Below are 19285 nucleotides of genomic sequence, written 5' to 3'. Positions count from 1 at the left end.
CAGCCTCTAACAGCAACCCCAACGTCCAGATTCCACCCAGCAGCGACGTCCAGCAGGGCTGGAAGCTGAGCCGTGACACCACGTCAAAAAGCAAAGCCTCCCCTCTACCTGCACACCCGCCCAAGGGGGCAGGGGGTCATTGTGTGCGGTGGCACTGCTAGAATTTGGAGGGAGGGCCGGGAGAGAGAGTCCTGGGGGAATTCTGTACCAAAAAATTAAACATTCTGCACCCAGTATTTGAAAAGTCTGCAAAATTCTGCATATTTTATTTGCCAAAATAACACACTCAGACCAGTTTCAATTAGTTTGGTAATTTATTTCATAATAGGTGTCAGCAAGTATGTCTGTAACAATACGGACAATGAAAAAGATTCAGGAAATGGTTTTGACAAATAGGTGCCTTAGTAGGCCTATAAATACAGAACTGTATTTCTCACCGCCCCCCCCCCCCCCCAAGCAATGCAAAGGGTTGGGGAAGTTGGGGGTAACAGAGATGCTGAGGGAAGTAATTGCTGGGCAGGAGCCGGAGTGTGAACGTGGGGGGGGGGGGGGGGGGGGAGTTGTTGGGGGTGGGGGGGGGGGGGGGGTGGGAGACGTAGGGAACAGGGTTTTTGAGGGGTAGAGGGAGATTGTTAGGGACCCTCCTCCATGCAGACCCTGGCTGCTCCCATTCAGTCAGGCACATCTGCCTGTCCCCATAGGGCCGTGCATCCCCCAACCCATGTGTCCTTCCACCTTCGCTAACACCTCCATGTCTCCCCTGCACCCCCTTTCCCATGTCTGTGCCCCCACTCAGCTACCCCTTACCCCCCCCCGTGTCCCCACGCCCCCCACTCAGCTACCCCTTACCCCCCCCGTGTCCCCACGCCCCCCACTCAGCTACCCCTTACCCCCCCCGTGTCCCCACGCCCCCCACTCAGCTACCCCTTACCCCCCCCCGTGTCCCCACGCCCCCCACTCAGCTACCCCTTACCCCCCCCGTGTCCCCACGCCCCCCACTCAGCTACCCCTTACCCCCCCCGTGTCCCCACGCCCCCCACTCAGCTACCCCTTACCCCCCCCGTGTCCCCACGCCCCCCACTCAGCTACCCCTTACCCCCACGTGTCCCCACGCCCCCCACTCAGCTACCCCTTACCCCCACGTGTCCCCACGCCCCCCACTCAGCTACCCCTTACCCCCACGTGTCCCCACGCCCCCCACTCAGCTACCCCTTACCCCCACGTGTCCCCACGCCCCCCACTCAGCTACCCCTTACCCCCTGTATCCCTGCACCCCCACCCCCATGTGTCCCATGCCCCCACGCCCCCACCCCCACGTGTCCCATGCCCCCACGCCCCCACGCAGCTACCCCTTACCCCCATGTGTCCCTGTGCCCCCACGCAGCTACCCCTCATCCCCATGTGTCCCTGCACCTTCTCCCCTGTGTCCCCCTAGGGCCCCGCACCTCCACCTCCTCTCCCATTCAGCCCCTCCCCCAGTCTGTCCTCCCTCAATGTCCCTTATGAACCTGTCTGTGACACACACACCCCAGCAGACCCATATGCCCCACACTGTTTCTACCTCCCTCCCCCGCATATCCCCTGTCTCCTGACCTGGCCCCACAGGCAGGGTGCTACCTTCTCTTCCCTAGCAGCAGATGGGGCTAGCCCGGAAGCAGCTGTTCTGTTCTAGTGCTACAGTGGCCCCTGGTGGGCAAAAGGCATAACTTCAGCAACTTTCCCTCAGAAGTTATTTGCTGCAGGGAAAAAGAAAATTCTTCTCGGCCCATGAATGCTGCGCAGGCGCAGAATTCCCCCAGGAGTAAACACTGCAGCCAGCCACAGCACCTGCAGCTGTTTGTTAGCTAGATCTTTAAATACTTTGAGCCCAACTCTCAGGTACATTAAGGCCCCATCCACATCTCCGGCCGCATAAAGGAGTCCTAGGATGTGGCTGTACAGCAGCTGTGCGTGTCATTTGCCGCTCATGTAGACATTCCTGCACTTTAGAAAATAGCAGAGAGAGGATGCCACAGGGTAGGTTTCAGAAGCCTGCCTGCCCATGAATATTCATTTAAGTGGCCTGCACAGAAGCTCATGCTACAGCATCTTCACTTCCACTTTTAGTGAGCTAGGTAGAGTACAGCTAGTGCTGGTAGATTGCTACAAGCTGCAAATCACACCCCCAGTTGCAGCGCACACAGCCCCCCCACTGGAATGATACTCAGGCCTTCTAAATGTAGTTTGGGTGTCCCCCCTCCCCATTTAAATGGGGGGGGGAAGTGTGTTCAACAAAGGTAGGTGGCAACAGCACTGGATAAGCTAACAAACTTCCCTTTATGTGCACTTTATACTTAAAAATGTTTATGCTTCCTTTCTTCCTGGAATATATCCTGGCAGTATAACACACCACAGCTACCAGAAGGTGAATAGGTAAAGTGGGGCGATAGTATCAATTTAGGGCATCTTCCCTGCAAGAACTGTTTTCATCCTAGTGCTTGTTTCAAGAGAGCAGCTATCACTGGTTCCTGGGGGGGTGGAGGAATCAAGAATAAATATTCTATTATAACATTAATTAGATAAGTATCAGAGGGGTAGCCATGTTTGTCACTTTTTACAGATCGAGACTGAGTCTTGGAGAACCTTATAGACCAACAGACGTATTGGAGCATAAGCTTTCGTGGGTGAATACCCATTTCAGGGGATGCATGTAGTGGAAATTTCCAAAGGCAGGTATAAATATGCAGGCAAGAATCAGTCTAGAGATAACGAGGTTAGTGCAATCAGGGAGGATGAGGCCCTCTTCTAGCAGTTGAGGTGTGAACACCAAGGGAGGAGGATATGGATAAATGGACATAAGTCAGATATTAGGAATAGCAATATACAAAAACCTGTAGGAGAACACTTCAAGCTCCCTGGACACACAATAGCAGATTTAAAGGTAGCCATCCTGCAGCAAAAAACTTCAGGCCCAGACTCCAAAGAAAAACTGCTGAGCTCCAGTTCATTTGCAAATTTGACACCATCCGCTCAGGATTAAACACAGACTGTGAATGGCTATCTAACTACAAAAGCAGTTTCTCCTCCCTTGGTGTTCACACCTCAACTGCTAGAAGAGGGCCTCATCCTCACCGATTGCACTAACCTCGTTATCTCTAGACGGATTCTTGCCTGCCTATTTATACCTACCTCTGGAAATTTCCACCACATGCGTCGGACGAAGTGGGTATTCACCCACGAAAGCTTATGCTCCAATACGTCTGTTAGTCTATAAGGTGCCCCAGGACTCTGTCATTAATTAGATACTAAGTAGCACAAATATGGGTACAGCATTACAAGAGAAACTTTAGGAGATAAGAATGCTGTGTTTTACCTGTAAAAAGATCGTTCCAGTTAACCGCTACACTGGTGTAGTTAACGACTTTAACCCCACATTGCTTACTTGTAATTAACATGACAGTCAAAACCTTAAGGAATTTTTGTACATCTTCTCCCTGCCCTAAAGAGGAACTGGTAGTCCAGTGGTGCAGACAATTTCCAAAACACTAACAAAACACCGGCAAGAAGTGACACGTTCCAGTTGGTCTGTATTTGAAGCCCAGGGCTGACCCTTGTTTTCCAGCAATACACCAAAGAGGTAGAATGTATGAAACTGATGAGCTCCTTATGTCAGGTGAGCCACATTTCTCTGTACACAAGCTACGCTGATGCCGCTGGTTGAAATAACGAGGGAGGAGTTTGCTTCCTTTGGCCGTGCACATTAACATCACAGAATAAAGAGTCTTCTTGCGTGTTGCTAAGCAGATGCATTTTCCATCATAGAGCTGTTTCCTGGAGAACGTAGCCTTTTCCAGGAGGAACTCCAGCTTTCAACGCTTCTGGCCAGCTCTGGGTCTCATAGTAAGTTGATAAGGCATCAAAGACTGTCAAAAAGAGTGATCAAGATCAGTCTAAATACAGCAATCACTGGAAATCTGGGCTCGTTTGTCACTAGTTGGAACAAAGGCTGGAAGATTTGACAGCTGACAGCAGCCAGGCATCGATGCTATGGTTTAGAATCTGATGGGCAGGCACCCTAGGAAACTAGTTTGTGACCAGAGGTCATGTATCGGTAGCTAAAGATCAATGGCATTAGGAAATTCTACCTTCTAGCTGACAGCCATGTTGACCTCCTGACAAGCCACCACGGATCAACTACAATTTCCCGGAAAAGCAGAACATACCAGGGCCTCTCCCCAAAGAACAGCTTCTCCAGTCACACTTCTGTGTTTCCTAACCCTGCTCTTCACGTTTTGTAACTTTAAGGTGGACACTTTCACATTTATTAAACTTGGGCCAACTTTTCACACTTGGGTGCCTCAAGATCGCAGCGTGCTCCAGAGTGTTAGGAAAAACAATCAGGCCCCCTTCAGCAGGTGCCTACAGTGGGCGTTGTGAGCATAGCTTCCGGCACTCGTGTTTGAGAACCCTGGCATTGAGGCAAGCTGATGTGAGTGCTACGTCCTGTGTCTGCATCTACCCCTCACTGATTAGACCATCGAAGAATTGAGTTTTCTGATGCATTCAACAAAAACATGCAGACTCTAGCCACTTGCATGCGCGCGCGCACACACACACACACCCGCTCTATCCTAGGCAGTATGTTGGATGCTCCTCTTCATTATCCTTTCCTCCTCACACCACGCCTTCATTAACACACATATGGACAGCACCAGGGCGTTCCCCAATACAGCAGCCTACAGAGATGCGCAAGGCAGCGCTGAACCCAGCCACTCGTCTGAGGAGCAGCAATTCACGTGTTTTGGTAAGGGGGGAGAGGGATTTTGGGCTCAAGGGATAATGGTAACTTGTTTTCCCACTCCGCTGGAATTACTGCCCTCAGTCCTTAGACGATGTTCATGAGTCAGGGAGCAGTTCTCCAGCCTGAATACCGCACTGATCAGCAGCAGCCAGTGTGCAGACGCAAACTGGCCCAGGTCTAACAGAGCTTGGCCTCAGACTAGTTCTTCACAAATAAGTGTTTGCTTTGCCAAGCTAACAATCAGTGGCACTTCTGCGGGCAATACTAACATGAGTGGGCCCTGCCACTGAACTAGCTTTCCAGCAGAGGGAGGGGCCACGTACCCATGTTAAGGCAGAGGGATGGGAAAGCTTCCACCCCTGCTATACCCGGGCAGAAGACAACCTGGTATCGAAACCCCACCACACACTCAGCCATATCGCCCCTTCTTTTATTGTTCTAGTCCAATGAACTCTGGGGCCTGAACTTTCCTCCCCGTTCCCTGGCCCAGGATGGATACCATGGTGTAGAGCTCTGGCCTGTAGCTGCATTCTGGCAACCTGGCAATAAGCAGCCTGGGAGCTATACCTTGATTGATTGCTAACGTCTCTGAATGGTAGTTCTTCACGTTGGCGTTCTTCACCATGTACTCTGCAATGGGCAGCCGAGCGGTCTGCAAGGAGTGCTCCTGTGCCTTCTGCAAGGTCAGTTTCTGGAAGTCAAAGGAAGAGATCATGCACACGCACGCACCCGGACCTTTTTCAGTCTGACGACCTTGTAGCACACACATTGCCCTTTGCTTAGGAGGGGCTGGGGGCGTGGGAGTCAGGCCCATGCCCTCCATGGCTGGGGAAAGCCAATTAAGACAGACTGGAACTGTCCCTGCTACATCCCTCCATTCCCCGTGGAAACTGCCACCCCAGAACAGACCGGGGCACCAGCTGTCTGCAGCGGGCAGGTCCGGAACAACGTGCCCCCCCAGGGAAGTTCCTTCCCAGCCCCCAAGGGGCAGAGGTTAGCTCATCCCTGAAGCATGAACACTGATCTCCCTCCCAGAAGGTTGCAAGGGGGGCTGCCAGCCACACTTAGCAACAAGCATTGGGCAGGCCGCTGCCCAGAAGGCCATTCGGGACAATAAACTCCTGCCAGTTCCCAGCCCGTTTCTACCCTCCCTCCCACACCTGGTGGAAGGTGAATGAGTGGAAACAGATGGACACTGGAGTCCAGACTCCTTTGATCGCTCTCCAGCTGAGGCTAGACCTGGGTTTGGCGTGGCGGACAAGTTCTGTGGCCTCGTCTGCGGCGCCTCGTGGGAATGGATTGAGTGGCTCTCGGTTTGGCTCCTTCCTCTCAGGGAAATCCCCTCAGCCAGTTCATTCCCTCCCTGAGGGCCAGTCGTGCAGGGGCTCGGGCAGGGTCCCAACCTGCCATCCCTCCTGCTCTAGGCCTGTACGAAGCCACGAGCGCAGACCGAGTCAGTCTGAGCAACCACGGGCTGGGGGGATTCAGCTCTGTCTCCCTGGAATCGGCAGCCTCCTGGCGCTCCCAGAGCCTCGCAGACAGGAAAGGAAGGAGGCGGTAGGCCAGAAGCGATGCTTGTCAGCAGCGGAGGAATGGATGGCGCGGACGTCTGCACCTGGTAGTGAGGGTATATTTTCCACTGACCCCACATGATCCGCGGGGATCCATCCTTGCTCCTGGATTCCCAGACCGCAGCAGTAACTGGCAGTTCCTGTCACTATCTACCACAGGCCAGGAGCCTGCAGACATTCCTCCCAAGCATCCAGGTGTTTGTTGCCTCCAGGCTAGACTGCTGCATGCACTCCACACAGGTCTAGGCCTTCAAAAATAGTTCAGTCCATAATGCCCATTGCCTTCAGTGGGAGCTAGGTGCCTACATACTCTGAGGGCGTGGGCCTCACGGATGATCTTTAAATTGTGATTGGTCTGGGCCTGGCTTATTCAAGAGCTTGCCCGTCGCCTACACCCTGCACATCTGTCACCCAGTCCCTGGCCCAAGAGTGCCCCTCAGCTGGGAGACACATGCTGTCAGAACCTGGGTTTAGTGCCTCCAGGACAGAGGCAATGGGGAGCGTCCTCTACCTATGGACTCCACGCCCCTTGGAAGGCGCCACATCTAAATCTCCAGGGCACAAAGCGAGACGTTTATTCGGGTTTGGCGCCAGATGCTATGAAACTTACAACACCACACGCTTGAAACACTTTAACGCCGCGAGCCAACGGCGTTCTAAACCACTGACTTATCTGGCCTCTGGTAATTTGCATCGCCAAAGATGTCCGACGGTGGGACGTGTACGGCCCCAAACCTACAGAGGGATGGAGCCATTCCCCACTGGGACTCTTCGTGGCGCAGGGGTCCATGCTAGCGCATCCGACTCAGAAAGGAGCCTCAGAGATTAGGAGAGATGGCAGGGCTGGAAGTCACCAAACTTATATTCACAATATAGTTTTGGGACCATACATTAGGAATCGTTTGCTAGTGAAGAGGAGAAAACTGCATGATTTCCGGCATCATTTCCTGCCGGGGGCACCACTAGTGCTGGCTGAAGGTGCCATGGGATTTTGTAAGTGTTGGGTCCAGCTTCCACCGAGCACTCACCTTCTGAATGCTTTCATCCACGAGCCCGCCGAGGACGTACACTCTGTGGGGGTCAATGTCCTGCAGAGCTAGAAAGGAAACGGAGGGCTAGTTAAACAGAACACTAGGCCGGTTAGCAGCAGCCGATCTACTGCAGAGGAATGATTGGCTCAAACTGTTCTCTCTGCACAAGCTGGGTCCCATGTGCTCCAGGAAGCTGGGGCCGTGGAGTGTGCTGCAGAAGCCACCCTGTGCCCCAGAATTGTGTGCCGTACCCTAAGCTTGTATTGGAGGACGGGGTCTAACCCTAATGGTTACAAAGGAAACCGTCAAAACATGAACATATGCCTGAGTCTGTAGAGAGCCTGAAACAACCGCTCAGAGGTGGGCTGAAAAGGGAGAAATCTGAAGATGCAAATTGCAATGGTAACACTTGTTAACTCTTTCACTGCTGATCACTTTGACTTGCAGCTTGTGTGCTTACCCTACAATCCCAGAGAGCCAGGCCTCGCCACATGCCAAAGGCCCCAACTGAATCTACCAAAGTTTCCCCCACCCACCCTTCAACAGCTTCCATAGACCCAATACACATTTCCACTATGAAATTCTGCATCAGGCGGTCAGTTAAAAATAGAGGAGCAGCAGATAATACATTCAATAGCAAGCCACAAAGGGGATACTGCCGTGACTGTTTTATTTAGTAAAACCCTCGCTTTTTTAAGATGGATCTGAAACAGCCACCGAATTTCCAGCCTGCTGTTCTGGAGTACTGCAAAGTGCAGGGCTCTAACCACACAGCACCCAGGTCAAGACATTCAAAGGTATTTAAATGCCTAACTCCCATTGATATCAATGGGAGTTAGGCATCTAAATACCTTCAAGGATCTGGGGCTAAACCTTCATTCATTGCTGGGACATCTTGAGCATTGATTAGTGTAGCTCAGATCCAGATGGAGATCCCAGCTACACCAGTTAGGAACTGATCTGTCTGAAGTAGTTTTAAACATGGTTTAAGAAAAGCTTTCCAACCGAACCAATCTTGGGTCAATTTTTTTTTTTTTTAAATAAACTCTAGATTTTAACATGAGTGCTCTCCTGCCACAGCTCCCCCAAGCAAGCAAAAGACTCACCATTCTCTGAGTCAGGAGTGAGGTAGACAATTGTCTCCAAAGGAAATAGGTCAAGGTAACTTTCTGGAGTGGTATCTATCTGAAAAATGCAAAGGGAGAACACACATGTGAAATAGACAAGAAGTGTCTTCAGCTAGAGTCTAATACCCTTCTCTAGCAGGGTGGACACCCACTCCTACCCTGAAGGGCTTGAAAGCAGCTCTGAAGAGAGCTGCAGCTCTGAGACCTGGGCTGATTGGGGAAGCAGCCACAGCTGGGCCATGCCCCAATCAGGCCCCAGCTGGCCTGTATAAAAAGGCTGGGAGCCAGAAGCCCAGGACAGTCTCTTTCTGTATTCAGAGAGAGAAGGGCCTGGCTGCAGGGAGCTAGAGACAAGGTACCTGAGTGGAGCAGGGCTGGGAAACTCCAGCCTGGAAAGCCCCAGGTTGTAGCCTAGCATTGAGCTAAAAGGTAGTGGGAGTTGCAGAGGGCCGCCCAGGGGTAGGCCAAGGCAGCAGGTCCAAACCCGACCTTGCCAGTGATGAGTAGGCTGATACTGCAGTCTGCCCCAGGGCATGGGGCTAGATGATGACTGGCAGTAACCTTATACTGAGGTGAGGTGGGAATAGTGTGTGGGGGTTCCCTGGGGAGAGGAGACCCTAAGACTGAGGGGTTACTGCCAGGGGCAGCACCCCAGGTAAAAGGGCACCAGGGTCCAGGGAGGGACACAGGGGCCAGAGGACAGGCAGATCACCGGCCTGCAGAGGGTGCTCCAGAGCTGGAACGAGCTAATTCCCAGAAGTCACCAGCAGCAGGCGCTGCAGGGGTGAGTCCATTCTTCTACACCTTCTCAGACATGAAGCATATCAGAATTGGTAAGGCCTCTGGGTCATTCAGACCCACAAGGGTAAGATATTTTTCAGAAGAAACTAACACACATTCCACATCTATAAATACCACTGGTAATTTTCAAGTTTTGTTAAATTCTTTCCTAAGCAAAATTAGCAGATGTACTGAGGGAAAGAGATTAGCAATAATCCTAACAAACTAACTTCACTGTCTCTGTTGAGAATTAGAATATCGTCCATGATTAGTTATCGTAAAGTCATGCATTTTCCCCCTGTAACTGCCCAGTTCGTGAAGTTTATTGGAGGGAATAGAGCTCAGTTGTATCCAGGGGTCAGGTCTCCATGGTGCCAAGTGCTGTACACACACAAGACAAAAAGATGGGCCCTGCCCCAAAAACCTTAGCTGGCTTGATTCATTCCTCAGTTGCTCTGGCTTTTTCCCATGGAGACGCTGGCTGAGGGATCGGAGTTTTATTCCCACAGACCGGCTGTGTGACCACTTGTAGGGCAAGCCATGTAGGCCAAAATTTCTCATCAACGGCTCCTCTGCAATTCCACCGATGGCAACGGAGTTTCCCAGGTGCCACTATCTGAAGACAGGGTTACACAGATTTAGCTAAGGTCATAGTGTGGCCTACAAAGCCTTAACTACGTCTGACCTTGGGCGCAGAGGAAAGAACCCAGCTTGACTCGGACATTCTAGGCTGAGGTTGCAGGGCTGGCTGTTAGGAAAAACCTCTTTTTATTTGTGAGCTGGACAAGTCTGATGTGAAGTCCAAGATCCAACAACCATGGAACACCCCTCTTCCTGCAGGCCATATTCCACGTAGAATCACACATGAAGCCAAACTTCAGTTAGCAATGAAAACGGAACATCTGAATTCATAGAATATCAGGGTTGGAAGGGACCTCAGGAGATCATCTAGTCCAACCCCCTGCTCAAAGCAGGACCAATCCCCAGACAGATTTGATTTTTTTTTTGCCCCAGATCCCTAAATAGCCCCTCAAGGGTTGAACTCAAACCACTGAGCTATCCCTCCCCCCACATGACCCTTCCTAAGGTTCCCTCCAGCAACTAGTTCTGGCATGGTGGAACCCACAACAAGGCAATGATCAATTCCCCTTCAATAGCCATTCCCACCTCCCTAAGGCTTCTGTCTTAGTGGTGATAATGGGCAGGAGAATGGATAATTGGGACTTCTGCATAGATGATTAACTCTGAGCCCTCCCAGACTACTCAGTCCATCAGGGTCAAGTTTCCTCCCCAGACTCACTCAGGAAGGTGGGGGAACAGGGCAACTCCCTAGGCCCAGCGGAGGGAAAGGGGAGGGGTCATGCCCGGAGCAGGGAGGGAGTCTGCGCTGCTCAGCAGGCCCGACCAGGGGCTGGGCTGGTGTTGGGGGCACAGGCTGAGGCTGGCCCCAGGACGAAGCGGTTCGGAGGGTGGCATGGGCAGGGCTCATCCATACCTGGTGAGCTGGGGACAGAGGGTGTTGAAGAGTCAGAGCAGGTGGCGTCAGGAGCTGGTTGTTCGTGCCGCACCTGGCAGGGTGGGCGGGACAGCGGGGGACGGAGAGGCTGAGTCTCTCCGAGCCAGGTAGAGACTGGACGCTCTGCGGCCCGGCCGGGCCTGCTCCTTAGGCTGTGGCAGCCGGGAGGCTGCTGCTGCCACAGCCCAGAGATAAGATGGATATTGCAGGCCTCAACCTCAGTCAGTGTCGCCCCGCCCCATGGCCAGGCAGGGGAAGCCCCACAACCCGAGCCACTCCTGTCCCCTACTCACCCGAGCCTGCATCACGTCTCCTCTAGTCCCCTCCCAGGCACCCCCCGCTGATTGACACAGTGGGTCAGACCCAGAGTCCAGCTCACCCAGTATCTTGTCTCTACCAGGGGCCAGCACCAGATGCATCAAAGGAAGGTGCAAATACTACACATCTGTCCAAAAAACAGTGTCCCTCCAATGCAGCAGGGGCTGTCTTTTTGTTCTGTGTTCACACAGCACCAACCACAATGGGGCCCTGGACCACGGCTGGGGCTGCTTCGCACTTCAGCAATGCAAATAGTTAATAATAATAATTTCCATGTCATCTGCAGCAGCTCTACACCCAGTTTATGAGCCCACTGAGTGTAATTCACTCTTGTTTCATTGGCTTTGAATAAGACACTTGTCTCGAAGTTCAAACTATGATACACAGCTGCTGTGTTCATAGGAGGGGCATACGAAAAGGTACAACAAAGAGGGGAAAGATCCTAGCTTGTGTTACTGGGTTTTAAACACAGTCTTTTAGATTATATTGATAGGAGTCACAGGAGCAACATGTTTTGCTGTGTACAAGGGGGCATAGCCACTGTCTTGTGGAATTCACTCACGTCAGTTACTTTTACGATACTTACGAGGTAATTGGAAAACCCATCGTTCATTCGGAAGCACTCTTCAGAAATAGGACTGCCGGCCACAAATCCAGTAAGGCAAATCCAAAACGGCTTTCCAGCTTTCTTGTTGGAACCATACAGCCTCCTTATCTGAGCGGCAAGGCGACTTATTTCCTTCCAAGAGAGAACGAACATCTGCACACAAGTGGCCCAGATTGGTGCCCTTAGCTCTGAGCCCGTACCCCTTACTCCCACCTCAGGCCCAGCTTGGAGATCTCCCATCACCGCACGGGTCCGGCCCGGCCCAGCTTAGCGCACACAAGCTGAGGAGGTGGCCGAGCTCATGGACTAGCAGGGGTTTTAAACATAGGCGCCAACTTTCCCGGGCGCCAGTGGGTGCTTGCGCCCCCCCGGGCCCCACCCCAACTCCACCCTTTCCCCACCCCTGCCCCGCCCCCATTCCAACCCCTTCCCCAAAGTCCCGGTCCCAACTCCGCCCCCTCCCTGCCCCTATTGGACCCCCTTCCCCAAATCCCCACCCCTTCCCCAAGCGCGCCGTGTTCCCCCTCCTTCCCTGCTGTGAGGGGGGGGGGAGGGAAATCGGGCACGCAGCGTGCTCAGGGGAGGAGGCGGCAGCGGAGCAGAGGTGAGCTGGGGAGGGGGCATGGAGCTGCCAGTGGGTGCAGAGCACCCACCAATTTTTCCCCGTGGATGCTCCAGCCCCAGAGCACCCACCGAGTCGGCGCCTATGGTTTTAAAGGCCATTTTTCATGAGGGATGGTGGAGATTTAGGCTGGACAGGGAGAGTGGGGTAACCAAGGCTCTGTTCTGCCCTTGGCCTTTGGGTTCCCATCCTGTGTGCTGCGTCTCGGAGAGAGAACGTGCCAAGGGCAGGGGCACACTGCCTGGGTACAACGCAGGCCGAGGACAGAAGGGCCAATCAGATACTCCCAGGGACCAATACATGCAGCTAGCAGAGCTCTATGCCTAGTGGGTGGGGGCTGGGATTTTCCCCATGTAAAAGCCTTTGTTTTTTTTACAGTAGCCCCTGACACTCCAGCTCTGGGATAAAGCTTTGCAGAGCAACCCTGCTTGCTGAGCGATATTGCTGACCAACCAGCCACCCCTTCCCCCAGCTCCCATCCCCCATACAATCTAGCTCTGAGCTCATTGGTTATTTAAAAGGAAACACCCTGGTTGTGCAGCAGACAAGCTTCAATAGCAGAAACAAAACAAAATCACCTGTCAAAAATGGATACATATAAATGAATTGTTCTTACCAGCCAGGCCCCAATCCCGCAATGGGACCCGCTGGCTCGGGCCTGTGCAATGGGACCCACTGGCGCGGGGTCTCTGCTAAATACTTCCCGACGACCTAAGGGAGGTGCTTATGTTGGCAGACCTCATTGTACGATTCCTCCCCAAGAGGTGCATGAGCACTAGGGACAGTTAGCGGTTGCAGCGCATACCTTCTTCGTCATGTGGCTGGTCATACTCAGGTCTACACATAGCCAGGGGGCTGCCTCTTTGGCCGCCAGAAGCCGCTCCTTGGTGATGGCTTTTAAAACCCGTTTGCTGTGCTGGTGAGCAGCACCTGGAACGCAGAGAGAGAGATGGGAGGGGGAGTCAGGGAGAGGGGAAGGGAGGGAATTCAATCACTGAAATAATGCCAAGCACCTGTAACATTGCCTTAAATCCTGGGCCCCAGTATTCTTGTTGGGGTCCTCAGAGGCGGACTGGCAGAGGAGCTTTTTCCCCCATTTCCCTGCTTGGGTTCCCCAACCCCTCACTCCCCCAGTGGCCCCTCCCCCACAGAGCTATGTTGGTGTGGGGGCGGGAGAGTCTCCGTTGGTCACATCCCCTGGTGAGGTACTTGCAGTAGAAAGAGGGACTTATTAATGCTGTTGCACAAGGCCCTGGCCAGACCTCTTGCGTAACACTGAATTCCGCTCACCCGTGCTCCAGGGAGACCAATTCAGCCTGGAAGAGGTGGAGAGAAGGGCTGCTAGGGTGATTAGGGGACAAGAGGAGGCTCACAGCGCCTGGCTTGCTCCGCCCACCGAAAGGAAAGCTGGGAGGGAATCTGATTGCTCTCTATAAACACACCAGGGGGCAAACACCAGGGAGGGAGAAGAGCTACTGAAGCCAAAGGACAAGGCGGGCACAAGAGCCAATGGGGATAAACTGGTCAGGAGTAAATTCAGGCTGGAAATGAGACGGTTTCTAGCCACCAGTGGGGCGAGGGTCTGGAACAACCTCCAAGCAGGAGCCGTGGGGGCAGACAACCTGACTGCTTTCAAAATGGGCCTTGACAAGTCCATGAACAAGATTATCCAGTGGGGTTGCCTGGGAGAGCAGGGGACTGGACTCTCTGACCCAGAAGGGCCCTTGCAGTCCTGTGCTCCTTGAGTTCTCAGGGTTGAGCCCCGTGCCATGGAAAGAGAAGAGAAGCTTGGTCTGGCAGACAGCTGCCTTGCCACGTGATCTCCTCCCACTGAGGGCCACAGCAGGAGCAGAAAAGGGCTGCAGTTACGCAGAGGATCCAGGGATATGCAGCTTTCCTTATCCCCACTGCTTCTCACGTCTGTTCCACACCCTGAACTACTGTGGCCTCCCCCACAAAAAGGGGGGCTGTCTTTCCAGGCTGGGAAATGCTGCCTTAAAGAAACACAAAGGGGATGGTTTGTTGGTTTCAATATGGACTTGCTCGGTCTTAGATCTCAGGGCTTGAAACAGATTTAGATCAATGGCTGGTAAATTGTCACTCCAATTTCTTGGTGGCATCCACACTAAATGATTGTTCAGTTTCAGCTTGTCCACGAGGAGCTGCTGGCCTCAGAGAGGATTCTTGCTGCAGTAACTGCATGGAAAGAAGCCTCTGGAGAAGGGCCACATACAGATTGCTCCCGAGGAGAAATGTCTCAGATGGGGAAAGGCGTGGCCTATTCCTAGACGCTTGTACCTGAAGATGTTATCCTGCACTCACTTAAACGTGTGAGTAACTTCGCGCAGATAAGGATTCCCACTGAAGTACATGGGAACGCAGCAACATGAAGCACCCGCCTGCACAACATGAAGAATGTATGCGCATGAGTCTTTGTAGGCCTTAACCGGCAGGACGTTTCATTTTGACGGGGATCAAAACAACTCCAGGTAAGATTTACATTTTAATAAAGCACAGGCCTCAAAAAAATCAAACCGGCTCATGTTCTAGGAGCTCATATAAGATGGGTTTGTAAAAAGGCAATATCATTGTCTTGTGTAGATTGCTCACGATTGTATTGTTGGATTTTGTTCTATATTACAAGGGGAGTGGGCTCTTTATGAATGTGCTGAACTCCAGAGGTATTTCTGGACACGATGTTTGGCGGCTGCTTATTTTGAAGCAGCCTTAAAAATAGATTCCCCGCCTGCCCCCCACCCCATGTGTTAAAAGCCTGATACGGTGTTGTCAATAAGCAGCAGAATCTTGGAGGAGAACTCCCTCTGAGCATCCATGGGAGTGTCTTCACAGCAGGGTTAACTCAAGTCTCATCCACACACACACACACACACACCTGTGAGCAGGGTGGGGCTTTCATTTGCAATGGCCAGCAGGACCAGAGGGATAGGCAACAGGTCAAGTTAACACAGTCACTCTGTGCCGCTCCAGTGTTATTCTGCAGTGTTGCCGCTTTCACTAGAGCTAGGCTAACTGGAGAGGTCTGAACTAAAGTGTAGATCGTTTGACTTAACTCCCCAGTAAAAATAAAACATTGCCTTGGTCTACACTTGAAATTTAGGTTGACATAGCTACGTCCCTCAGGGGTGTGAAAAATCCACACCCCTGAGCGACCTCACCCTCGGTGTAGATGCAGCCAGATGTGTCCTTGGGAAGGTGGTGTTCCTACAGTGGTGGAAAAACCCCTTCCATTGGCATATGCCGCATCTACACTACGATACTACAGTGCTGTTGCTATGCCCCATAATCCCCATAGTGTAGACTAAGCCATAGCCTAAGAATCAGTCATTAAAACACGTAGCCCGATTCACAGGTGCTGTAAGATTAGCTGGTGTACACCACCTGAAGAGCTAACCCCATAGTTTTCAGTTTGCTTGTACCTTTATCTTCAGCATGTTTAGCTTTTCTCCTCTCTTTTTCCTGTTTTCTCTTCTTCTTCTTCGCCGTAACTATTTTCTCCCAATGCCTCTGTTTCCTCAAAACATTCCTCTTTTAACACAAAAGAGAACAAAAGGATCTGAGAAGCTCATAAAGATGCAAAAGATTTAAAGTGCCGACCTCACCAGTTTTTCTAAAACCCAGACCTACGTTTGAGTCCACTTTGGGAAAGAGGCCAAGTTTTCGGCTGCAGCTTTGTGCACCCATAGCCCTGAACGTGTGCACACACGCTGAGCAGATCCCTACCTACCCAATTTGTGTGCACAAATTTAGTTTTTGCTTGTGCAAAATCGTGGGGGCAAATCGATAGGCCGGACTGACACGCCATTAAACGTTTGGGTCTAAACAACAAAATTTAGTGGTGGATTTAAAAAAACAAATTGTTTTGAAAAGCATTTTTGTCTTTTAAACTACTCCAATAAGAGTCAAGGAAACAAAGCAACACATCAAGTCTATTTCTCTTGATAAGAGCCCATTCCAGCTAAACTTACTTGACTTCCAGGCTGCAAGGTCAAGCCTCTACCAATATTTTCTTTGCTCCTAAATGATAGTTCTTGTTTACATCTAGCTCTGTCATGCATTTACCAAAGGAACACTGTCAAAAGAGACACCATACAGCTAAGAAACCACCTTCCTTACCTGAGTCACTAATGGCTCAGATCATTAGAACAGAGCTTTGAAAGATCCACTAGGCTTCTCCCCCTCCCCCCCGCACTTTTTGCGCTATTTCTCCCCTACTTTGTATATGTCTCTCAGCCTGGATGATGCAAACAGACTGGTCAGTTTCACGGCCTGGGGACCAGTCTGTAGCAGGATGCGGCTGTGTTTGGGTTCCCAGTTCCACTAGCAGTGAATGTTTACATGGGTTGTTAAAGAATATCATTTCTAGTTTTAGTCGTTACTTTTAATAGATCCAGCATCTAGCTCTGACCTTGTGTGTAATACTGTTAGGCCCTGATCCTGCCATGGATCTGTACAGGCAGTGCTGTGTGCCCATGCAAACCCCCTGGCTGCAAGGGGCTGCCCATACTGGCCCACTGGCAGGATCGGGACCTTATCTTATACTGTACATACCGAGTACCACTTTTCGCTCCCCACAGGAAGGTCCTTGGGGCTGTCACAGCCTGTGTCAATCTGCAGGAGCCGGAAGCTTTCACAGATGCTTTCCCGGTCCCCTCCATCATCCTGCCAGGCAACCTCGCATTCCCATTGTCGATCTGCTCCCCCCACAGGGTCACTCTCCTCTGTGTCATGCTCTGCATGTTTCATCGTTGCCCTGTGCTCCGGCACGGTGCGGAGTGGTGGCACTGCACAGAAAGGGAAGGTGATCAGAATCCAAGGGAGACTTTGCACGTTTAATTCAACAGACCAGATTGACTCTTCCTAGGTGCAACTCACGCCTGCATGGCTCACGGCACCCGGCAGTGGGAGAGGGAGGCGGAGAAAATCAAGCGGCATTTCCACTGCTGCCCTCCTCCAGGGCTTCTACTGGGGGAAAGCAGCTTTGGTCTGACCCCCAGGAGCCTGCCAGGGAAGGCTGCAACAGAGTATGGGGCTGCAGTCTATTCAGGCTGCACCATCTTTTAAAGGCTCCTCCAGAAAAGGGGAGGTTCTAGGAACCTTGAGCCATCAGGGGATTCCCTGGCCCAGTGTACACAGACCCTGGAGCAAATCTGGCCCCATACATCTTTAAACCCTGCTAACTGAAAATGTAGGCAGTGGCATAAATAGCCATCGAGCGGGGAAGAAAGCAAGAAGAGGTTTTGTACACTGCATGATTAATGAGCCTACAGGGTCACTAACGATGTGTGACCCTCCCAAGGGACAGAGTCAGATGCAGACAGGCTGCAGGAGGATGGGATTATTAGAATAGATGTGTGGCACTGGGACATTTCTCTTTGGAGAGGAAGGAAGTAGGGCAGCAGATTGCAATTGACTAGCCGGTACAAATATAGCATCCCATAATCCAGAGGAACAAACTCATGACACACACAACCCTGTTCAGCTACATCTTCATTTTCCACATTTTTATAATAAAGCATAAAAAAATTAAAAATAAAGTTCTGACATCTTTTACCCCAAAGCTGTGCAAACTTTTTCAAAACTGAACTGACCCTTCTTTGGAAGGGTGATGGTACTTGATCATTCCCTAGTGCTTAGGTATACCTTATCCCTTTCGGGCAGGACTGTGACAGAAATAAAAGTGAAGATGGCTTACTTGTATTTGTCTCGATTTGGCAAAAGAACGCCAAACGCTCCATGCTATAAACTGCACCTGAAAAAGAGCTCAGTATACCTCAAAAAAAATTATTTTTCACCAACAGAAGTTAGTCCAATAAAAGATATTAACTCACCCACCTTATCTCTCTAATATCCTGGAACCAACATGGCTACAATTACACTCCAAACAACAAATAGCACACACTCTGTACGCCAAAAAGAAAAGAAAAAACACCAACCCATATTGCTGTTACCCCATCCACCCTTCCCTGTCCCCTTGGTTCAACCATCTATTGCTATCCTGAAACTAAGCTTTTGAAGGCAAGGATTATCTTTTATTGTACGTCTCTTCAGTGCCTAGCACTGTGATCTGGGTGTGACCTCTAGGCACTGCTGTAATATTAATGCCTGCTGAACATAGACAAGCCCATGAAATTCCCAGCATTCCCTTCTCTATTACATATAATGGTCAGATTTTGCAGGCCCAGCTAAACTGGTTTAAATCCAGAGTAACTCCACCCCAGCCAAAGGAGTAAGGGAGTTACTGGAGATTTACCCTGGTGTAGGAAATCAGAATTGGGCCCCATGACTTTAAAATAAAAATACCCATATGGCCTTCAGCAATTCAGTAGTTACAGTAACAGGCCATGCAGAGGCAGAGACACCCTTTCATACTATTTCATTCTTTAAAGTCTGAATGTTTGCTACTCACCAGCCACACTTGGTCCCCCAGTGACAATACCTAGCGCTCAGGACACAGCCACGCTGTAACAGCACCTGCACCTTTAAGAGGCTTGCAGGCATCAAACTTCCTATGTGATGGCTAGACATAGTCATGTGGCTCACCCTCAAGGTCACTTCCTCTGCTAAGCCAACTGCATTCTGGGAGTTGTAGTCCTAATACTCTGAAGAGCTAAGAGAACGAGCCCCTTGGACATCTAACATTGCTGGTTTTAAGCCATGTGAAAGAAGACAGAAAGAGCTAGTCTTGCTCCTCTCTGGCGTCTTCTTAACCTGAAAACAAACCTTTCTCCCCTTTATTCATGTTCTAAACCCTCTTTTCCTTTGGGGAATTTGGGGTCAGAGGGTTTTTGCTTTACATTTTATTTCCATAGTTCCTATTTCTTGGTATCTATACTTAGTTCAGGTTGTCTGACACTTCCCATTGTAAGCCCCTGTTCTCAGTTGCCTATAACTTTGTCAAACTTTACAGGTTTG

General features: G+C 51.2%; 1 protein-coding gene across 1 annotated transcript; it reads right to left on the bottom strand.

The window, feature by feature from the left end:
- Window positions 1-3549: 3549 nt before the first annotated feature.
- On the bottom strand, window positions 3550-18874 carry TRMT10B (tRNA methyltransferase 10B). The gene is made up of 9 exons (XM_054031312.1): window positions 18780-18874; window positions 16922-17154; window positions 15790-15898; window positions 13158-13282; window positions 11710-11862; window positions 8489-8567; window positions 7380-7447; window positions 5348-5471; window positions 3550-3902 (listed from the first exon to the last, which is right to left on the bottom strand). Exons 2-9 carry the CDS (start codon window positions 17114-17116, stop codon window positions 3796-3798), a joined length of 960 nt encoding a protein of 319 aa, XP_053887287.1. The 5' UTR covers window positions 17117-17154; window positions 18780-18874; the 3' UTR covers window positions 3550-3795.
- Between the last annotated feature and the right edge of the window lie 411 nt (window positions 18875-19285).

The sequence above is a fragment of the Malaclemys terrapin genome, chromosome 6 (genome assembly GCF_027887155.1).
Source record: "Malaclemys terrapin pileata isolate rMalTer1 chromosome 6, rMalTer1.hap1, whole genome shotgun sequence".
Lineage (NCBI taxonomy): Eukaryota > Metazoa > Chordata > Testudines > Emydidae > Malaclemys > Malaclemys terrapin.
The sequence above is the reverse complement of the archived record's forward strand: the minus strand, read 5'-3'. Positions and strand labels throughout refer to the sequence as shown.